This window comes from Oreochromis aureus, linkage group 11, assembly GCF_013358895.1.
Source record: "Oreochromis aureus strain Israel breed Guangdong linkage group 11, ZZ_aureus, whole genome shotgun sequence".
Classification (NCBI taxonomy): Eukaryota; Metazoa; Chordata; class Actinopteri; order Cichliformes; family Cichlidae; genus Oreochromis; species Oreochromis aureus.
This window is the reverse complement of record NC_052952.1, coordinates 8,846,911-8,868,766: the sequence shown is the minus strand read 5'-3', so window position 1 is coordinate 8,868,766 and position 21,856 is coordinate 8,846,911. Positions and strand designations below refer to the sequence as shown.

At 37.1% G+C, this 21,856-nt stretch overlaps 1 protein-coding gene across 2 annotated transcripts; it reads left to right on the top strand.

Moving 5' to 3' along the window:
* Positions 1 to 338: 338 nt before the first annotated feature.
* LOC116329593 (doublecortin domain-containing protein 2-like) lies at positions 339 to 20,835 on the top strand. Of its 2 annotated transcripts, none has more exons than XM_039619001.1 (9): positions 339 to 700; positions 1,992 to 2,046; positions 4,238 to 4,314; positions 4,557 to 4,691; positions 5,399 to 5,548; positions 6,612 to 6,666; positions 7,120 to 7,291; positions 17,526 to 17,596; positions 18,971 to 20,835. In XM_039619001.1, the coding sequence occupies exons 1-9, from the start codon at positions 681 to 683 to the stop codon at positions 19,682 to 19,684; spliced, it is 1,449 nt and encodes a 482-aa protein (XP_039474935.1). In that variant the 5' UTR covers positions 339 to 680; the 3' UTR covers positions 19,685 to 20,835. The 2 variants fall into 2 exon arrangements, with proteins under 2 accessions (XP_039474935.1, XP_039474934.1); XM_039619000.1 differs by having other exon boundaries at positions 339 to 1,041.
* Positions 20,836 to 21,856: the final 1,021 nt, after the last annotated feature.

Below are 21,856 nucleotides of genomic sequence, written 5' to 3'. Positions count from 1 at the left end.
TTTTCGCCCCGCTTTCAGGATGTCACCAGCAACACGGCTTCGACCTGGTCTCATGGTGCCTCATTAACGTTCTCACCTGCCCACCAGGAGTATTTGGTTACAAATTGTTTTTTTTTTTTAAATTATTATTATTATTATTTTTCTCTGATCACGGACCTCTTTGGGCATATGCTGTTATCTTACCCACATACTGATAGGGCGCATTTGAACACTTGGGTCTCAGTCTCATCAGCTAATGATTGACTACCTGATGATTATGGCAGTGCAAGGTCCCTTCTAATCGGCCAGGGGACGACGGCTTGTTCCCATAGATACATCCCAACAGTTGAGCTCCCATGATACCCAGTCTACATAGAGTAGGAAACTACTTAGACTCACTGGGCTTTTTACCAGCACCTGCGGTTAGCGGTGCACACGCTGTAGCGGTTACTCCACACCTTTTCCCATGCAGAGGAGAGGGATTCTGCAGACAGCTGACATTTGTAACGCAGGGAAACATCAGCACTTTTATACGCTCCATCATACTTTTAATCAGCAACTTTCTTAAGTGCAGAAAGCATTTTTTTTCCCTCTCTGGATTTTTCTCTGTCCAGTCTGCTGGCCGAAGATTTGCCTTCATTACACATTTTTACTCAACCCAGAACATTTGACGAGAATGGAACAGCTCTAATGAGGTTATAATGGCCTGTACCTCTGAACCGTGAGTTTGTTGTAACGTGTTTTTTTTTCTCTCCGCCCGCTTTTACGCACAAAGATGAGTTCGGAGAAGCCAAACTTTCTCTCTCAACCCGTGGTGAAGAACGTTTTCATGTTTCGAAACGGCGATCCATACTACGAGGCTCGCCGGATAGTGATAAACCAAAAGAGGGTGTGCAACTTTGAAACCTTGCTAAGAGAGGTGACGGGCGGCATACAAGCCCCTTTTGGAGCCGTGAGAAACATTTACACACCGAGAGGAGGTCATAAAGTTGACTGCTTGGACAGCCTGAGGAGCGGGGAGCAGTACGTCGCTGCTGGGAGGGAAAAATTCAAAAAGCTAGAGTAAGCATAAATTGTGGTTTAGGCAGATAAGCTAGCCTACCTTTATAAGGCTTTCACACTGTGTCATTATACAGACGTCTATAAGCATTAGAGGCATACAGCTGTAGATGACCAGGCATAAACCATCTAACAGTTGCTGATGCATTCAAGAGGGAAAGCTGGCCATTAGCAATCATTGTTAATCGAGACTCATGCAAATTTCTTTTGAAATGTCCCTACTGTTTCATAATCATTGTAGCTGACATTAGCATATATACTATATATATATATATATATATATATATATATATATATATATATATATATATATATATATATATATATATATATATATATAATATATATACGCAAATCGAGCCAATGGTCAGACACGGAACTGAGTCATGGCTTTAAAGTTTTGCACCAGTGCTGACTCACGGCAGTGATAAATGAGATCAGCACTGTAGAGAAGTGTACTCTGCCCTAGCCTAAAAATAAGTGGCCTCATGCAGCAGATAATGAGATTTGAGCAGCCACTTATTCATAGAATGCAACGGAGAAGCAGCAGAGGGGAAGTTAATGTATCCCAGATGCAAAAAGATTGCATACTGTCTCCATCCTTCTTTATTTTTACAGTAAAAACCAGAGAAAGTGCATGCAGATTTTTTTTTTCTTTAAATATTCAGATAAAAATGTTTGGAATATCAGCTGTGATGATGCAGGAACAACTGAAATTAACGCTCTCTGTATAACAACATATTACATTTTGTGCAGTAAAAAGCTGTACATTTGGTATTTGACTTTATGCGACAAGTGGCTAAATTGGAGCTGTTTAACTGTTGGTACAGTTTTCAGCAGTTAGCAAATTCTCACCCCTAACTGCTGAAAACGTTATTCTGCATGTGTGGGGTGCAGAATACCTTACAGAACAGGAAACGTAGCTTTTACTTCACGTTATCTCTTGTTTTTAGTTATCTACAGATTGGCTCCAGGAAGAAGAAAATGATGCAGACCCTTCCAATGCAGGTACGGCAAAAGGGCTTTAAAAGTCAGTAAGATCCATGTTGTTAGAGGGTAACAGTGTTAACAGCCTGGAATTCCCAGAATTTTTTTCATATTGCTGGCTTCATACTAACAATTAGAAGAGACAGAAGAGATGGTTTATATAATTTACAGTTCCAATAATCCAGCTAGACGCCTCAAATGCTCTCTTACTACATCAAGTCCATGGGTTGCATTAGATTTAGTTTCAGACACTTTATCGTGTTGAAGTAGCTACATTTCAACTACAAACTTGTTACGTCCAGTTTTTAACATCCAAAACTGCCTCAAAATGAAAAATATATTTGGGAACATCCACAGTGTAAAGATTTTATGAAGATCCTTGAAGAAAGGTGTTATGTTTAGCATTCCCCCTCTAATTGTTTTCTGTGAGGAATCACTGTGTTGTCGTCTCAGTTTCCATGCATTATTGATTTATGGATCATAATCATCCCTCCTTTTAATACATCTTTAATGCATCAATGAAGTCAGAGCCAAAGGAGCTTAAAGTCAGGTAGCCCACAGGTTCATGACCTCCTTATTTATTTATTTTTTTAATTAATATAAAATGTATCCTGGCGAAAGCACAGAACGGTCTAGTAGAACCCAAAATACCAAATTTTGCTGACTTCATTTACATTATGGACAAGATGTCAAAAAACAAAGAGGTGCAGAATTTGACATGCTAATTGCTGTCAGAGAAAATAATGGGGCACTCCAAATTTTGTCAGGGTATTCTGAAAAGTGTGCAGCCCATTTTTAAAATTATTATAATTTATTTTTTTTAACTTATGACCACAGCTTTAAAGACACTAGCTGTCATCATCTGCTCCTCTTGACTGTAACATGTTTATCATTCAAAGAGAACATGCTCTTGATTATGTCTCATCACCCGCTGCAAGAACTTTCATTATAGATGACCTTCTTAATTGTTGTTTACTTCACTGGTATCTGGCGAGTGCACAGTCAAGATATAACTGAGTAGGTGTGTGATGTGGCAGAGGTTCCATTTAAATGATGCACTGAAAGAACAAGGAGTTTCCTTTGGTTTTTTTGCTGCCAAGTGGACTGTGTACAAGGACACTAAAACAAGCCATGGGGACTTTTTGCCCACTATAGAATGAAAGATCAGATATTGATAAACAAATCAATAGAAAAAAAAACTTGTGCAAGGTCCCTAGAGTGCCTTGCTTGGTTTCTTCCTGATTTGGATTGGTTAGCTAGGTCTCACAAAAAAATAAAAAAAATTATATTCTCTAGCAAACAGATTTCAGGATTTTTGATTGTGATGTTTTATCATCTTCTTTGGTTTCCAAAGCCTCTCTCTGTAGTATGTTGTAGCATTTTCTCCCGGTGTGCAGTGTGCAGGCTTGCTGTTGAAAACTGGTGTACCACTGAACATGCACCGCCCTTTATTTATCTAAGATTTTTTAATTTTACTTCTGACCTTCACACCTCAGTTGCCAGGTTGCACTCGCACACACCAGAAGACTTTTAATATAACTCCTCCCTCATCCCATTCTCCCCTAGGATGCAAGTCTTAGTCTCACAGTCACAGTAGGTTACAGGTGGGACAAAACCTGCAGAGCTTACTCTCTGCAACCTCACATCACAGGGGAGCTCATTCTTTTGCTGTCACGGACATCACAGATGATTTTAGTGTGGACAATAGCGATTTTCTTTCCCTTTAGAAGTAAAAGCTTTGATGTTGGTCTTTCTTTATTTTGTACTGTGGTGTACTAAAAATGGTTAAAATGATTTTACAAAGCAATTTAATTACTGTCAAACTGTTATTGCTAGTTTTGACTCTAGAGCTTGCATGTTATTAACCCTGATGAGTCTTTTGTATACAGTATTTAGGATGAAGGGTTAGTAAAGTCCCCATTCTGTTTGGACTCCAGTATGAGCATTGGTCTGCAAAGTCCCTAAAGTTTATACAGGTCTGTTGTTTTGAGCCTCCAGATCCCAAGTGGACAAGGTGATTCACCAACAAGCTTTTAACTTAGTCCTGTTATCACAAAACAGAAATGAGACAGTGTTTACTCATTCAGCTTAGTGCATTATTAAAAACTGCATTAATAGTTTTTTTTTTCCAGATAAATTTAATTAACAGCTGTACGTTTGATATAGACTTATAGGCGCTTTTTGACTGTTTCTTTTTTTTCTCTTTTTTTAGATTAAACCTTTTCCACCAAATAGAATCATTGTGTCAGCTCGATTCCTGAAACCCATCAAGGAGCCATGCACCATATTGTAAGCTGAATATTCATTTTTCAAGTTTTTAACTTCACTTTGAAAAAAAACTTTTCTTAAATTGTCCCATTATTTGGATGAAATACACAAGTTAAATATATGACCAATTTGGACATAGAAAAGAAGTAGATGATAATTTCATAGGTAGCGTAAGAAAAACTGGACTTGACAACGGAAACTGAAACAGTTTGCACCAAAGTTCTGCCTTTGTTTTTTTAACTGTGTGCATTTCCCTTCCATAGTGTGGTGGCAAATGGTGATATATTGAACTCCGCAGTGAGGCTGTTGGTCCACCAGAGGATACTGGGCCAGTTTGACAAGATACTAGAAATGATAACAGAGAAGATGGGTTTAAGAGTCCTCGGGGGTGTTAGAAGGTAGGTGGACAATTTCAAAAAACAAAAAACTGCATGTATGGACTGCATTTGTTTGCACACTTACTGATTTATTATATAAACTAATTAGCATCAGACTTTCAACATATGCGCTTCCGTTACAGCAGATTATTCCTAACTTCATATATTTGCATTATTGAATTTTGATTTCTTCTCTCAAAATGTATTTACTACCATTGCTAAAACTGATTTTCTTTTTTTTAAGTAAAAATGTACACTACCAGTCAAAAGTTTGGACACACCTTCTCATTCAGTGTTTTTTCTTTATTTTTCTACTTTCTATATTGTAGGTATATACTGAAGACATCAAATATAAGAATTTAAAATATAAAACATGTTTTGAGTTATTTAACTTTTTTGTTTACTATATAATTCCATATGTGTTCTTTCATAGTGTTGATGCCTTCAGTGAGAATCTATAATGTAAATTTTCTTTATTTTTATGACTAACCATTAAAGAAGCTGTGTCCAAACTTTTAACTGGTAGTCTATCTGCTCTGACACTATATGAAAACATACATTCTACTGGCACAACAAAAGTGGGTATGCTTCATTTTTCAACCAGCTCAATAAACGATCACATGGAGATTTTGAAAGCAATCAGTAACACAGATGTGACTGACTTTGGTAAAGTGCTGCAAACACATGACGTAAACAATAAGGTTTTTGATTCTCTTTGTGTGTTCTAGTCTCTTTACCTATGAAGGCCAACAGGTGACTGAGGGGAATCAGCTAGAGAGCGGTCAGCTTTATGTGGCTGTGGGAAGAGAAAGGTTTAAGAAGCTTCCTTACAGTGATCTGCTCTTCACCAAACCCAGAGGGACGAGGCGAGTCAGAGGGTAAAGAAAGTAACACTTTATCCTACGACTGAGTGCTTGATTTAAAAACAAAAATGAAGACTTGACATTTACCAAACTGTCACACATCTAAGATCTGCAAAATGATGTCATTAGATTTAAAATTTTGCATTTGATTTAGCCTGCATTAAAAATAAAAACAAGCATTTTTACAATAGAATTGCACACGAATAGCAGTGAGTCATGAACGCCGTTAATATCCATCACTATTTGTAGTCTTGAGTCATTCATGAAGAGCTGTGGAACTTTAAAAATAGAATACTATGGCGACCAGGGATGCTTCTTGGAAACCGTACAGTTTGTGTTTAGATCTTTTCCACTGGGGCAACTAATTACTCCTTTAGGGCTACATATCTGCTTTTAATTCTCTTGAAAACTACAATCCTCACACATGTTCCATCTGTATGACGGTGTTCTTTTTGAAATGATTGAAATGATTAAAGATAGATATTATAGGCACGTACATCACACAACTATGAAGAGCGTCTTAATTAAAGACAGACTAAAAAACAAACATAGATATACAAGATATTAGGAACTTTGTGAACAGATGTTGTTTAAGATAAGATAAGATAAGATAAGACTTTATTGATCCCACGACAGGGGAATTTTTGAGTTACCTCAGCTCAGCTACAGATATCAGAAGGAAAATACAAAAAATACAAATAAAATACAAACAAATAAAAAATAAGTAAGATAATACACTATATACAACGGTAGCATACACAGTATGTGATTATGGATATGGTTGTGGAAATATGCAAGACATAAACTATGTAGAAGCTTAACATAACTATTCTACCACTAAATATTCTGAAATATGTATAGTATGAACATGTACATGCACACACATGTACACACTAAATATATATATGTATACATATACATACATACATGCATATATAACTGCACACGTCATGTTCAAATGTATTACACTTCAATGCTTTATGTATGGGTTTCATGTATGTAAGTCAATATTCGTTAATCATTTTTGCAGTATCAAATATATATGTCAACATTTTTTTCTGTTTTCTTTTTTTCACAGAATGAAATCTTATTCTCTGCCACCCATCTACAGGTTCTCAAAACAGAGTGAAAATGTCAGTACTCCACGTACCGTTTCCAATATTTAGTGAGCTGTTATTTATTTATTTGTTTATATTTTATAATCCAAGCTACAAAACTTTTCCAGGATTCTTTAACATGCAAAGCACAGAGAGGAGGTGTGTATTTCCCTGAAAAATTCTGCTGGTTTAATTATTTAGGCATGGCTAGCAAATAATGATGTAAAAACATGGTGGTCTAGAATCCCCAGTCCTAAATTTTAAGCCTGAGTTAAATTTAGGATCAAGTGGACTTGCACAATTGTATTTCATCGTGAATCTTAAAATATTTAGTCATTTTTCAAAAAAAACCCCGTTAGGATTCATTTCAAAATCCCAGCTTTAGATAAACTGATGCAGCAAAGCCAAGATGTAAGTCTTTTTTTACTCTCCATAGTCATGATTTTGAGAAGTTTCTTACTGACTAAATCTGACTGCTACTTTCTGCAGGGTAAGTCCATGGTCCAGAGCAGTGACAGTGGAGATGGAGAGTCTCCTAAGGCCTCGCCTCCAAGCCACAACAAGGAACGCCTGTCCTCCATTGTAAGAGAGATTTCTCAGGCCAGACTACTTTCCTTAAAGAAGAGGAAGAGTGGACAGAGCTTGACTCCTGGCGACAATGGTAATGCAAAAACACGAAAAAGATCACCATGAACAGGAGTGAAATTTTAATATCTACACCTGTTTGTTTTCATGGTGGCTATTAAGCTCAGTGGGGCCATATTCATCCCGAAGTCAAAGAAAGGAAAGCATTGCTACTGTAGATAGTATAGGTTTATATTCAAGGGTTACTTTGACTACACTGAATAAAAATTATAGCAGTGAAACGCTGCTTTAATTAGTTTAATGTCATATCTCCTCTTGCTCATATTATTTTGCGGCTTGCATTTGTAATTATATCCTTAAGTAGTTTGTTTGTAATATATATTTAAACATAGAGTTATAATCAGTAGTATTTACTTGTTTCAACACCATCAAAAAAGTCACATTTTAATAAAAATGAGCTAGTGACTAAAAATCATACAAAAGGAATCTAATCAAAGTTTGTGTTTGACATATTATTACCCAAGAACTAACATAGTTTAGTTCATGGGTAGCAATATACCCAAGAACCAATAGTTAGCAATAGTTAGTCAACACTCATGCTCCTGTGATTCTGTCATCATCATCATCACCACTTTCTGTATTCATTTTTCATCTACAGAGTATGGTAGATGTGTGCAAGTGGTACTTATGTACTGTTGAGAGTTTAACATACACAAAAATATGATGTAATGCTTTGTCACTGGAATCTTATGTAACCTGCTGCATTCGTAAATGTCCACACAGTGGCACTGTTGCTCTGCAAAATATTTGCCATGAAATATTAAAAGTAGGTCTAACATGATGACATTAACCTTTATTACAACAAACACATTACGTCATCTTCTTGTGATACGTATATAATAATGTCGTACAGAAAGTTTGCCACCTGCCATTCTTTTTTTAGAAATTAGGAGGGTTTGCTGCTCTGGGACTCTTAATCTCATTATTATTATTATTCATCCATCTATCCATTCATCCATTGTCTTTATGATTATCAGTTTTTACAGTCAAAGGAAAGCAAATCTTCTGCAGACTGCTGCTGACCTTGTTATAACTGATTCTGTGGTATGAACCACATTACGTCATGTTGTGGCTCTTAATAGATTTTGCCTGTTTGCTCTCTGGCAGGGGATTAGACAGCAGAACCCCCAAAAGAGCATGGAGAATTTGTGACTGTGGTTCAGAGGAGGTGGCATTTTGCATCAAACGACAGAACTGAGGAACATGTGTGCGTGTGTGTGTGTGTGTTCTCTGTGTCCGTATGTGCATGTCTGCATTTGCAGCCTGTAATGTCACCCTCAAAATTGCCTGTATCAGATTGTGTGGCACGTCATATTACAGGCACAGAAAACCATACTGCATTATTGGTCCCCTTGGATGACATTGAGCAAAAATTACATTAACAAACAGACATCTCAGAAAACAAAATCTGACATAAGAGATCTTTAAATGGCTTTGAGGACATTTCACTTTCTCATGCAGTCCTCACCGTTTGACCTGTACAATGCTTTTTTAGTCCTTTCATGTTAGTGAGACACAATGTTTCCTTATTTGTTTGGTTTCATAGAAAGACAGAGTGAATGCGATGGCAGCCTGCTTTGTCTCTGTCCATGGTCCTGAATTCACTGTAAGCAGTATATTTATTTCCCAAAGACATCTTTATTCTTTTTATTTATTGCTTTTTTTGTTTTGTTTTGTTTTTTTGGTTCTCAAATGAAACATGAACAAATACTGGCTTACACAACAACAACAACAACAACAATAAAAATCTGCCTTTAGCCTATCATCTTAGGCAGGTTAAATTCAGTGTTGTGTTAATATTTGGCTTCGCAACAGGAACACAGTGTTCATATCACCTTTTATGTTGATTGTAAGCAGCACAGAGGTGTTTGGTGTTATTTTCCCTTTGGGAAATCCTGCCCTGGCCGGGCATGAGGTAAATACACCCCGTTCTGGTGCCAAAAGGAACACAGCCAAAAGGTTGCCAGACTGGCAGAGGCTGTGGAAAGTACAAAGCATGAAACCCACACTTCAGATCTCTGATGTGTTGGAACATTGGAACCAAGACAAAAGATATTATATGATAATAAAAGCATCAATTCATTATAAATGTATTTGTCAAAGATGGCTTTGGAGTGAGGGATGAGACTGAAAGGACAAGCAAGCCGATGACAGCGGGAAAAAAGACAAACGAGACCGAGTGACCCTGTAACCGGAGATTCTCCCTCTGCAGTGCACTCACTGTGTTTACAACATGGAGTTTAGTTTTTAAGTGCATGTGTCTATGTGTGTGTGTTTTCACCAGTCCCCATTACTCACCGTCTATTAGTTCTTAGGAGCCAGACTAAGACTAATTTCAGAGGTTTCTATGTGATATATTGTAAAGCCTTTACTTTTGCTGTTTCATTAGAGGGAACACAATGGTGAGTGAGAGCAGAGAGAAGGGAGAGGAGGTGTGACAACTCGTGCAGCAAACTTGGAATGAATGAAATGAATTTGACCTTACTGTAACAAAGACATCCAGCTTAACCCTTGCATAACTGTTCGGGTCAAATATAGCCTTTTTTGACATTTGACAGCAGAAAACGTACCCTAAATGTCATTCTTTTAAACTGAATTTTAAGACTTTTTATAAAGTGACCCAAAATACATGAGATGTATTTAAAAATTGTATATTATACTATAAATTGTTGTACCCTGAGGCTGTTCAGGGTCAAATTTGACCCATACGATTGCGATGGATTTTGGATATATATCAATATTCACCAAAGTATTCCCAGCCAGCCAAGAGATATAAGGTCAAATTTACTAATGTCTTATGCCAGTGCAATCTGGGTTTTGGCATTAAAAAAGTACTCTTTGCATTTACAAAGAGAGAGCAGTGATAAGATTGTGTTGAAGAGGTGGGAGCTCAAAGATTTTTGCAACAGAACCTCTTTGTGTCGTATTTCTGGGATTTCCTTACTCAAGGCATAAAATATAAGGAGGAGGATATTTAAATCAAGCATCATGCAATTATAAAGGCACCTGAGCTGCCATTTCAGTGAATTTGGGAAGCATATGTGAAAATGCCACATATGTAAGGTTTTAATGGTTAGACATAATAACTCAAAACAGTTCCAGAATGTTCTTGTGATTTCCGCTTTTGATAAAATATGTTTGAATTCATTATATTTGTTATGTTTTCATGTGTTGAGTAAAACAGGGCATGATATTGTGTGATGGTAGATACCATCCAGTAGCCTAAACTATACATTCTTCCTGCTCTCTGAAACATTATTTAATAATTATTAACAATTTGTTAATTTCAGAGATGCTATTTTAGACGTTCTAAATTAACCTGTAGTTCAAAACATGCTTAATATGAAGGGAATTAACCCAGACTATACTGTGAAGGCATGAAACATAACCAGAATGTGTGGGTTAAAAGACTTAACCAAAAAGACACATTGCTTGTCGGTTCGGTCTTTATTATTCTTCTAAGCTTATTGGTCCAATTTAGCCAGTGTTAGCCTTTTCTTTCAAAAACAGCTTGAATGGAAGCAATTAGCAGTTGTTGCTAGCCTCAAAATAGAAATGGAATGTTTATCAGTGTTCTCTTTCTTAAATGGCCTCTGTGGCCAATTCAGTTAATGGCTCTCCTGGGAAAAGAAGGGGAACGCAGCAGAACCAAAAGGGGAGACAAAGAAAAGCGTAACCGAAAAAGGAGAAAAGGATGTGTTTAGACAGGTGATTGGGGATAAAGAAGGAGAGAAGAGGGAATAAAAAGCTGAGATGATGAAGTGAGTAGAACATTATGGAGGTGGAGAAGGGAGGAAAAGGGAAAACAGGTGGAATCAAACAGTGAATTTGATGAATAACCAAGGGATGATGAAGCATGAGTACTGGATGGAATAAAAAAAAAAGCTCAGAGAGATATTAACGGGTAGAGGGATGGGTGGGGTTTGGATAATTGCCTTTCATTTGGATAATCTCTCCATTCAGAGTCATCAAAGCAGATTTTTAGTTGCCTGGGCCCCTCGCTGGAGCCAAATTGCTGCTCTGAAAATCAACAAAAGCGCCTTGTACTTCAAGAAGAAATTACTGATAAAAAGGTATGCACAAGAGGAGAGAGAGGAAAGGCAAAGGCAGAGCAGGGTTCTACTGATTATCTGAACTTTTACATGCTGTGTACATGCCTACTTATTACATTAACACTGTTGGTGGGGGGTGGATGGGGCACTAATTAAAGGGTCAGGTGGTACTGAAAAGTTATGTTTATTTTGTTCCCTAAATAACTTTTTGTGTGAGGAAATAGTTCTTTGTGGAATACTTTTAATCCAGGATGTGTTTTCTTGTAGGAAGAAATAATAGCACACAATGCAATAAATAGTGGATGTAATGCAAGCTACAGTACAAATAATGATTAGAACTGGAAGCTAAACATTGTTTTCACTTTGTAGTTAGTTACTATAGGAAGTTACTATAGGAAAATTTGTGGAAAATCTGGATTCTTTGCAGCTTGAAACCCTCAGAAATAGGGTAAAAACAATGCATCAGCTTAGCTAAAAATTGGCTTTCTACTTCTAATTCTATTTACTTCCAGAGCAGCCAGTATTTCAACATGGTTCATCATGCCTTTTATTTAAAAATATAAATCTAGAGATGTTGAATTTCACACACATGATTTCTGCACTTGCATTAATACTTCAAGGGCATACACTTTACACAGAACCTTCATGTCTGAATAGCATGGCTCCCTCCTTTCTTGTACTTTACTCTATCTTTTTGAAGGTAGCAGAAGCCAGTTGAATTTCTGTTGTATTTATGTATGTTTTATGAAGGATGTACAGTGTACATTTTCTCAAAAGGGCTTTGATTTGAAGTCAGTTTTAAATAAGAAAGGGGGAGCGGAAAAAAAAAGAAACCATTCTTTGTATTATTTGAAAGTTGAATGTGAGAGAAATAAAAATTGCTGGACATGAGTGATCGAGCTTGTGTGCATGTGTGTTTGTGTGCTTATGCTTGTCTCTGCATGCCTTTGTGTATGCACAAGCCAACCAACCAGATCAAACCTTAGCCTCTGGTGTCATAAAATGTGATTCTGCTGGGGGGAATTAGCCCTGTTAGCATATGTATCTATAATGCCTGTCAGAGCGAAATAGGGTTCAAACCAGTGTTAGGAGGCAGGAGACATGTACACAAAGAGAGTGTGCATCTAAAATCGTGTGCCTGTGTCAAGAAAGAGGCTAAGCAGTGAGGGATGAATGATGGCACCACTTTTTTTTTCATTTGCTAAGTTCTTACAACGTGTGGTTTGTGTGTGTGTGTGTGTGTGTGTGTGTGTGTTGTGTGTGTGTGTGTGTGTGTGTGTGTGTGTGTGTGTGTGTGTGTGTGTGTGTGTGTGTGCACATGCCTGTTTTTATGTGCATTTGTGCACACGCTCATATGTCACATTTCCGACAACACGGCCATGCTTGTCTGTTCTTCGTGGATTCTTCTATTCCTTTCATCTCCTCCTTTTCACTACAGCAGAAAAAGGTTCTTCATGACCCATTGATGCAGGATTACTGGATTAAAGAGCAGGGAAGCTGTACTAATCTGCCACATTCATCTGTTAACAAGTGTTTTGGCTGTGACATACAACAGCACCGGCTGTGACGGTGATGTGTTAGGGTGATGTGTGACACTCTTATTGACACAAATGTTCCTCATGTCTATCAGGTTCAATCTAGTCTACTTTTCAGGCTTGCCTTGCATTTCTCAGAGCTTGGTGTGAGTGATTGTGATATGATCACAAGTCTTTGTGGGATTAATATTAGTCTGAGAGACTGAAACAGCTTTGACTTACACTGTAAATGGCAAAGGTAAACACCTGACATTTGTGGTTATCTAAAGTTTATATTGTTTGTTAAAGAGAGGTTTAGGAATGAAAGCAAATGGCATCAACGATGCATTTTAAAATGTGTTTTTCTGTCTTTTCTTCTAGTTTTAGTCAATATAATGTAGTTTAGAGGATAAAGAGAACATGAACAACTATGAAAAATATAATATATAAATCAATTAGTAATTAAAGAAATTTACAGAAGACTATCAGTGCTTGATTTATTAGAGAAAGGAATTGCGTTCAATGTTTTCTTAGATTTGATGATTACAGCTCAACAGCATTAAGTACTTGGACTTGGAATAAAATGGTCATGCTCTCATGTTTCTTTCAGTTGTGTAGAAACGAAAAGAAATCAAATTTTAATATGTGTTCATATTGCACTTATTAGACATTCATTCAGATTAAAACCTTTGTTTAATGAAAACGGTCAATGGCAAGATTTCAGGCAACTTTGAGAACAGTGCAGGAGAAAAAGCTCCATGAATTATTTAAACATTTAACAGAAGCTGTGACCTTTATAAATATTACTTTGGCTGTCTGGTTGCAACATGGTTAAGCAAAGGTTTTCTTTGATTTAATGTCAAAGCTATCTAAGCACAGAGCTGCGCATTAAAGGAGATATGAGGAATTTTCTACACAATTGAAAATGTTCACTGGAGCAAAAGTGCATGGCATTTTTTTTCCAGATGTATCTTGGAAACAAATCTCAAAGCTAAAGGCTATACATAAGAAATACTTAATGCCACAGTGTAGACAGCTTGTGTCTATTTTTAATGCAAGACATTTCAATATACCATATCTTTTAAAAGGACATGGCAGGGTTTTGGACTTCCATTATATAACAATAATATTAATAGTAATGGCAACGGATGCTCCGAAACTGGTGGATCTTACCATTCTAATAATACCAATGAAGGGAGATTCCAACTGTCTTTATGAGCAAAGTCTTTAGGTTTGATTTGGAGTGAGTGACATATAAGTCATCAAATCTTCATTTACAAATCATTAGCATTATAAATATCAAGTCATGTTAGCGTGGTGTCACAGAATGGAAGAGTTACACCAGTCAACCATTTTTATTCTTAGCTGCTCAGCTTTTCTGGGTATCAGATTTATGTAAAGCCAGCAGCAGCTGGGTCTCCCATGTAGCCATACAGTCATTGCCTATTTTAACAGGACCCTGGTTAGTGACCGGAGCGCACTTGCTGAGTGGCAGCATCCCAAATCAATGTGTATGTTGTTTTACACCCAACTATAACTCAGGCACGTGCTGAGTGGATTAAATCATCTGGGTGTAAATATGCAATTTACTGTACTGTCCAGTGAAATACAAGGAGTGATGTGTGAAGTGATTTAGGTCCATTAAGTAGTATTTCAAGACTTGAGAATTTATTAGCTGCAGTACAGTTAATGCTAAAGTAGACCAGGCTCTTGGAGGCCAAGCAAATAAATAAATAAAAGCACACACTGTGTGATGTAGTGTGGTGCATCCACAGTGTAGTAGTTTACACACTCGCTTAACAAGTGAAAGTGCTCCAGCTCGATCCTGAGGGGAGACACGAGTCCCTTGAGGGTTGTGTCAGGAAGGGCATCTCGCTAAATCAAACATGCAGAGTGACCCTCTTGTGAATAAGGGATCAGCAGAAACTGGCTTTACTGTGTAAAGCAGTGATTTGTTTTGCTCTGAGTTACAACCTACTGCAAGTGTCACCCTGTCAGAGGTTATTTTGCCTGGTGATCATCAGCAGCAAAAATGTTGCAATAACAAATATCTATCCTACCTAGTATCCACAGATACTAGACAGAGCACAGTAGTTCTTTTTCTGTAAGGAAGATTTGGTTAAAAAAAACAAGGTAAAGAAGAGTTTTACCTGGGTTAATTGGTTTTCTAAAAAGTCCCAACACAAATTAGAGAATAATTTGCAGAACAACAAAAAGAACAGTGTAGAGATTACACGACTCACTCACAGATTCCTTTGCAATAGTGGTTAAAAATGTCCTGTGGAGAAGTTTATTGGACTTTGAAGTGCTTCCCCAAGGAGTGGAAAATCTTTGAAACATTCTTGTAGAATGCATCTCTTTGCTCATGTTTGATTATTAAATTCTGTATTAACCTCTTCACTACAGCTTCTAAGAACATCACAAGATTTCAGCAATCCTTTACATTTGGTAGGCAAAATGATAAAATACCTGCTTTGCTAAGACTTGAATTTGATGAAATGTCATTTGGCAACTTTTTAACAATGCATTTTAGGATTTAGATCAGCAAAAAAAAATCCTGCATGGCTAAAAGCAGACTGTATTTGTGTGTGCACGTGTGCAATCTGTCTAGCCTATCACTTCATCTTGAGTTGTGTTTTATTGCATTTCTCTGGAGCGACAATCATCTGTAACTTTACCTTCCAAGATAATGCCAGCAAGAGTCGTTTATATGAGTAATTATATCTGCTTGCAGTTGCATACAGTTTTACTTCTTACTAATGGATGCAGCACATCATCTGAAATGTGGGTGTGCTCTGTCTGCTTATGCCTTGTGGAGGAGGGAGTGTGTGTGTGTGTGTGTGTGTGTGTGTGTGTGTGTGTGTGTGTGTGTGTGTGTGTGTGTGTGTGTGTGTGTGTGTGTGTGTGTGTGTGTGTGTGTGTGTGTGTGTGTGTGTGTGTTTGCCTGATTATGAAAGGAAAAGTCAGACACATTTTACACTCAGTTGCACACACATACATAAAGCAGTCCGACCATTTGCAAAGCCAGACTCTCCGGATATACTGGAATGAGAAAGAAGGGGGAGATTCTAAATATCATATTTAATTTGATTTAGCATTTTCATGAGCCTGTTCCTCATCCTTAAATCATGTTAAGATGTTTAGAGTCATAGCAGCTCCTCCTCTGCTTACTGCTTACACTCAATCGCTTGGCCCTCACTCCTAATGAATGCGGGGTGATTTCCATAAAATATTCTTAAAGAGGTCTGTTATTATTACCATAACGTTTCATCTCCCACCATGGCTAAACTTCAATCAGTTTTGCATTTGAAATGCATTAAATGTCTCCATAAACTCTTCTAATCTCTACCGGAGTCATTTTTCTTCCTTAACCGCTATGTGTAGAAAGGAAAACTAATATTAAAGATATTAATTGCACTGTTCTTTTTTTCATTCCTGATTAGAAATTTCAGTCTCATCCAGTGTTTCAAAACAAGTGTGTAATTATGTTGTTTATCAGAGCGTATACTTGTCTTCCTCTTATGTTTAGGGTTAATTACTCTAAGGTCTTTGATGCACATGCTCACATGAAAATAGAAAAGCTCCATATCCATTTTCACACGCCAACAGAACTGCCTTGCTGAGCTGAGCTTGTTTGGAGTTGTAGTACAATGTCTTCATTTAAATTCCTAGACTCCCAGTCTCTCTTTACAGTTGTTTGTATTGCGAACGATGAAACGTTGCTTCCTCGGGGGAAACTGGAGGATTTCTTCTACAAGCCTCTAGTCTGTTGGATGATTATCTCGGGTCATCATATTTGTTGTGTGTTATCATACAAAAGCAATGGTTAAAGGAGAAAACCATCTACCTTGCATACCTGTGGTGATGATTAGGATGATTACTGCAGTGGTGAAAATAAAGATGAAGACAATATTAGACATTCAGTGTAAAATTTAGATCACTAAATGAGCTTATAAAATGTTTACTGGCTCTCTCCTGCACACTTCCCATTGTCTAGGGAAAGTTGTTTACTTGCATCAAATTATCTTGGGTGCTTTTCCTTTAGACCAGCAGGTGTCACTCTTGTGCTGCGTTGATTCAAATTTGGCAACGTCTGCTGAATAAAAGCTGAATAATTTCAACAAGTCTCTGACTGAAGGATGAATAAAAGCACCCATATTTATGGGACAGATTTTCTGGGTTTGTAAAATGAATTAATTTGCAGTGAGTGCGAAAATTTTGGTTTCAGGGTCTTGAAAAGATGAGCAGTGGGCACATAAAGGAACACTTTGGCTCTTTTATGCCCAATGAATGACAAGATTTGAGGGCGAGCTTTTACAGGTGTGACACTATATTCATCTGCTTTGAGAAAAAAACCCTACTTAAACTTTGATGTTTTTTTACATGTAATCATTAACACTGTCTACTACTGTAATACTGTATTTTACATAGTTTTTTTCTGAATGAGTCCAGTTAAGTCTACTGTATTTATACCAGGATAGTAGGACACTCTTTATTTACCTTTCCTTTATGTTGTACTGGCCCACAACAAGCCTTTTCAGTATTCAATGTTGCACATTAGGATGGAACACAAGTGGAAAACATGCTTTAACTTGTTTTTTTCTGTACTTTAAAGAATCACATACCTCTCTGTAAAATGAGCTTCTGATTTTGCATGCAGAGCTAAAAATGTCTGTTTTTCTAGATGAACTGGAACAGAAGTTTGATGAAGGAAATGCTGATTGCCAAACACTACAAGACAATGGAGCTGAAGCGGTTGTCAACATACACTACTCACTCTCTCTTTTTATTTTATATATATATATTTACAGTCATTTTTATACATAATCCCTCATTTTCAGACTCACAAGTTATTAAACAAAGCATTTTTAAATTGTATTTTTCTTAATACTAATAATGAAAGCCATTAGTGGTAGTCTGTAGTCTACCTGACTGACGGCCTGAAGTCTAGAACCCATGGACATCACCAAATGCTGTTCTTCCTCCTTCTTGAGGTGGCAGGTTTTTACTCCAGCCACATTCAGTAGATGCTTGTTTGTGGGTTTCTCTGCTTTTTCTTCAGTTAACTGAAAAACATGCTTTTTTTGGTTAGGGTCAGGTGACTCACTTGACCATTGAAAAATATCAGATTTTTTTGTCTTGACATACTCTTGGGTTGCTTTTGCAGTTTGCACTGTGAAGCACCGTCTGATCTGTTTTGCAGCATTTGGCTGAATCGGAGCAGAGAGTACAACCCTGTACACTTCACAGTTTATCTTGCTACTTCGTCATTCACATCATAAATAAACACTAGTGACCTGGTTTCAATGGTAGCCATACATTCCCATATGTCCATCATGTTTGACAGATGATGTGGTATGCTTCGGAACATGGGCTATTCCTTTTCTTCTCCATGCTCCCCATCTTTCCATAATTCTTGATTTCATCTGACCAAAGAACAGATGAAAACGTTCCAGAACTGTGTAGGCTCTTTTAGATATTTGCTAAAAGTCTAATATGTTCTTCCCATTCTTCAGTGGAACCACTGATTTGCACCTTCTCTTTCCATTTATGAAAGCATCTCTTCATTTTAGACTAAGCTCCTTGATAGTTTTCTTGACTGGTCTAGAAGTTGTGGAGGCCTTTTTCTTAACCAACAAACGATGGTGTTCCAGTCCTTTTGGTTTTGCTGAGTGGGCCAGTGCAAAGGTCTCATATGTCTATGTTTCTTTCATGTCTTTAGGACATCACATTGAGAATTCGAGGGAAAAGATACCAAATACTTGGAATCATCTCCAGATCTTTTTCTGCTTAATTTTTGTTAAGCTGATGAGGGGACCGACTGGTTTCACCTGGGCATGAAACCGCTTGTCAGTTAACTGTTCAATTACTTTCAAGCCTCTAAAAACTATGTATAAAAATGGCTGTAATTCCTAAACAGTTACAGTAAGGCAATAATTGATTGCTGTTTATTGTTTCTTGATTCTTGATGTTTGATTTAAAATCTACTGTGATGGTGTACAGAGACAGATAGCACCAACAAACCATAGCATCAACAGGACAGTGTAGATCACAGAAAGAATTCAGCATAGTGAGTCTGTTAAAATATTTAGAGATATTAATTGCTTCTGTGGTTATACTGCATTACAGAAACTTGATGCTACTGATACAAATGAAACAGAGGAGAATGTTGAAAAGCCAGAAGAAAAAGAAGAGGTTGCCACTGAAAATGGCAGAGAAGAAGGTGATTTACCTAGCAATGAAAACAAGATGAATAACCAGGAGACAAATGGTGAAAAAGAGGGGGAAGGAGGAGGAAAAACAGAAATCGATGGACAAAAAGATGGAAAAGGAGAAGACATAGCAGAAAATGAGAAGAAAGTGGAGGAGGTAAAAGAAGAGGAAAAGGAGGAGGATCCAGAAAAGAATAAGGAGGTGTTTAATGGTGAAGAGCATGGATCTAGCAGTGATAAGGCCTTGGACAGTAAGGAGATTGAGGATGGAAGCAATACGTCTTCTCAAGGTGAAAGGGGGAAAATTGTGGAAGACGAGAAGGAAGATAAAGACCACAGTGAGGTGGAAAAAAGCACTACGGATCACACTAATGATGTAGACACAGTGGAGGAACAGAAAAAGACGGGAAACGGCAACGATCCAGAGACGACTCAGTCAGATAACGAGACTAAAGAGAACGATAGCAGTAGAAGTAGCCGAGGCAACAGTAATCAAGAAGAGGACGAAACAAAAGAGGGCACTACCAAAGAGTCAGGTGAAGAAGAAGAGAGCAAGGTGAATGCAGAGGTCAGTGGAGAAGATAATGAGGTAGAAGGTGAAGCAGAGCTCAACACAGATGAGAAAAAATGAACCAGCAAAGATGCCGAGTGCACACACAGGGGAAGATGGTGATCAAGAGAGGCAAGACGAAAGTGAAAAATTTAAAGAATAGGAAAAAAAACACTATTAAAAGTTCTTTGATAAGCAATACTGAAAATATGAAGTTACAAAATCTATTTATATAATGAAAGTGACAGATGATTTTATAGAAAACAAAGCAAGATCAGAGCGCACTCTGAGAATTTTTTTTCTCCTATATAAAAGCAGTTTTGCAATGCTGAGCATGTAACCTAAATCTTTAAATGGAAACAGAATACACATATAAAATCCATAGTAATATATTCTTATTTTTGCATTAAAATTATCTTAACTAATAGGTTGCTTTATTGTTTTGTTACACACTGTCTGTGAGCATTGTTGTGAGTGATGCAGAGAAATGAAAATATATTTATCCTTTGAAATTGAATGCTTGAATACAGAATTCTGTTTATTTTTCAAAAGAATGATTATGCCTTTCATAGCAACTCATACAAATGTATTTAACGAGACATATAATATTGTTTGTTTTTGAATGGTAAGCTAATTTATAAAAAATTCAGACCTTCTTCCTAAATGAGTGCTTCCATCCGTAGGGCTAAAGTTGTCACTGAATGATTCGGTTAGCATCAAATTGATGTGCATCATATAAATTCAACATAACCAGAACACTCGTGCAAGATTTTTGTCCATTATATTTTTAGTCCCCTCTAACATCATGATCAACACATCACATTAGTCAATATCTTTTATAACAATGATGTTTCATCCCTGTAATGCAGTTCCAGAGACTTACAGAATCATTCCCAGTCTACAAGTGCAAGTGGATGCCCAGAACCTTACTGTTACGCTTAATGTTGATTTCTGTCACTGAACCATATTTTCAATGTCTAATTTTTAAAGGCAGTTTCATGTTATATTATTTTGTAATGTTGCTGCTATGCCAATGTCCATCTGCTTCCAGAAAAATTAAACTGAGGGAGAAAAGGCAGTCTTTTTGTCTTCTCTAGCTCTGATACTTCAGTGATGAAATGTATCAGTCAATGGAATTGTAAAAATAAAATCATTTTAAAAAGGGATGATGATGTATGATATTAGAAATTAATTTTGCAGCAGGCATAAAGCTTTTTTAAAAAGTTCACTGAGATGGAATTACACTCTCCATTCCACAAGAGTTGAGATGTACATGTAAAGTGTAAATAAAAGAGATTTAAATGTTTTTAATGTCCCATAAGCCCATTTTTCATTCACTTTAGAATATAGAATGATATCAAATATTTAAACTGAGAAAACTGTTTTGCAAAAGAAGAAAAAAAAGGTCAGGATTCTAACTGCTCAATAGTTTTCAGTCCTACTTTTCTCACTTTTCATGATGGGCCAAATTTTTAGCACCTGGACTTTTCTTGTTGTAGTAGATGCAGTATGCAGTTTAGTATTGTCTTATACAATCTGAAAAAGATTCCATCTGCATAGAAGCATGGGCACTAACGCACCTCCACACCATCAGTGATGCAGGCTTTGTAACTAAGTACTGGTAACAACCCGGATGATCCCTGTCCTCTATACTCTGGAGGATGTGATTTCCATGTTTTTCAAAAAGAATCTCAAATTTCAATTCGTTTGATGGTGGAACAGCTTTCCAGTTTGCCTCGATGTATTTGGATCGTGTTCGCAGATGTAGATTTTTCTTTAACCTCCATTCGTGGATCAGTAACACTTTCTGGAAGTTTTCCTGAGCCCATGCAGTGATTCCCATGGCAATGCAGTGCTGCCTGAGGTCCTGAATATCACAATCCTGTCCCTTCCGCACAGAGACTTCACAGATTCTGTGTAGTAGATGTGATATTTAAAGTCTTTCCAATTTTACATTCAGGGACATTATTCTGAATTTTTTTCACAAATTGGACAATTTTCACTGCCTTTGTAAAATGCTCAGTCATTTTACTGACCTGTTGCCAATTAACCTACTTAGTTGCAAAATGTTCCTCCTGCTGTTTCTTTTTCAGTAGCATTTATATTTCCAGCCTCATCACAACTATTTGAGATGTTTTGCTGCCAAAGTCAAAATACTATTTTTCCTGAAATAGTAAAATAACTAATTTAATATGTTTCCTCCTGGAGCTATCGGTTTATCCATCCATCCATCCATCTTTTTAGCGGGGCAGC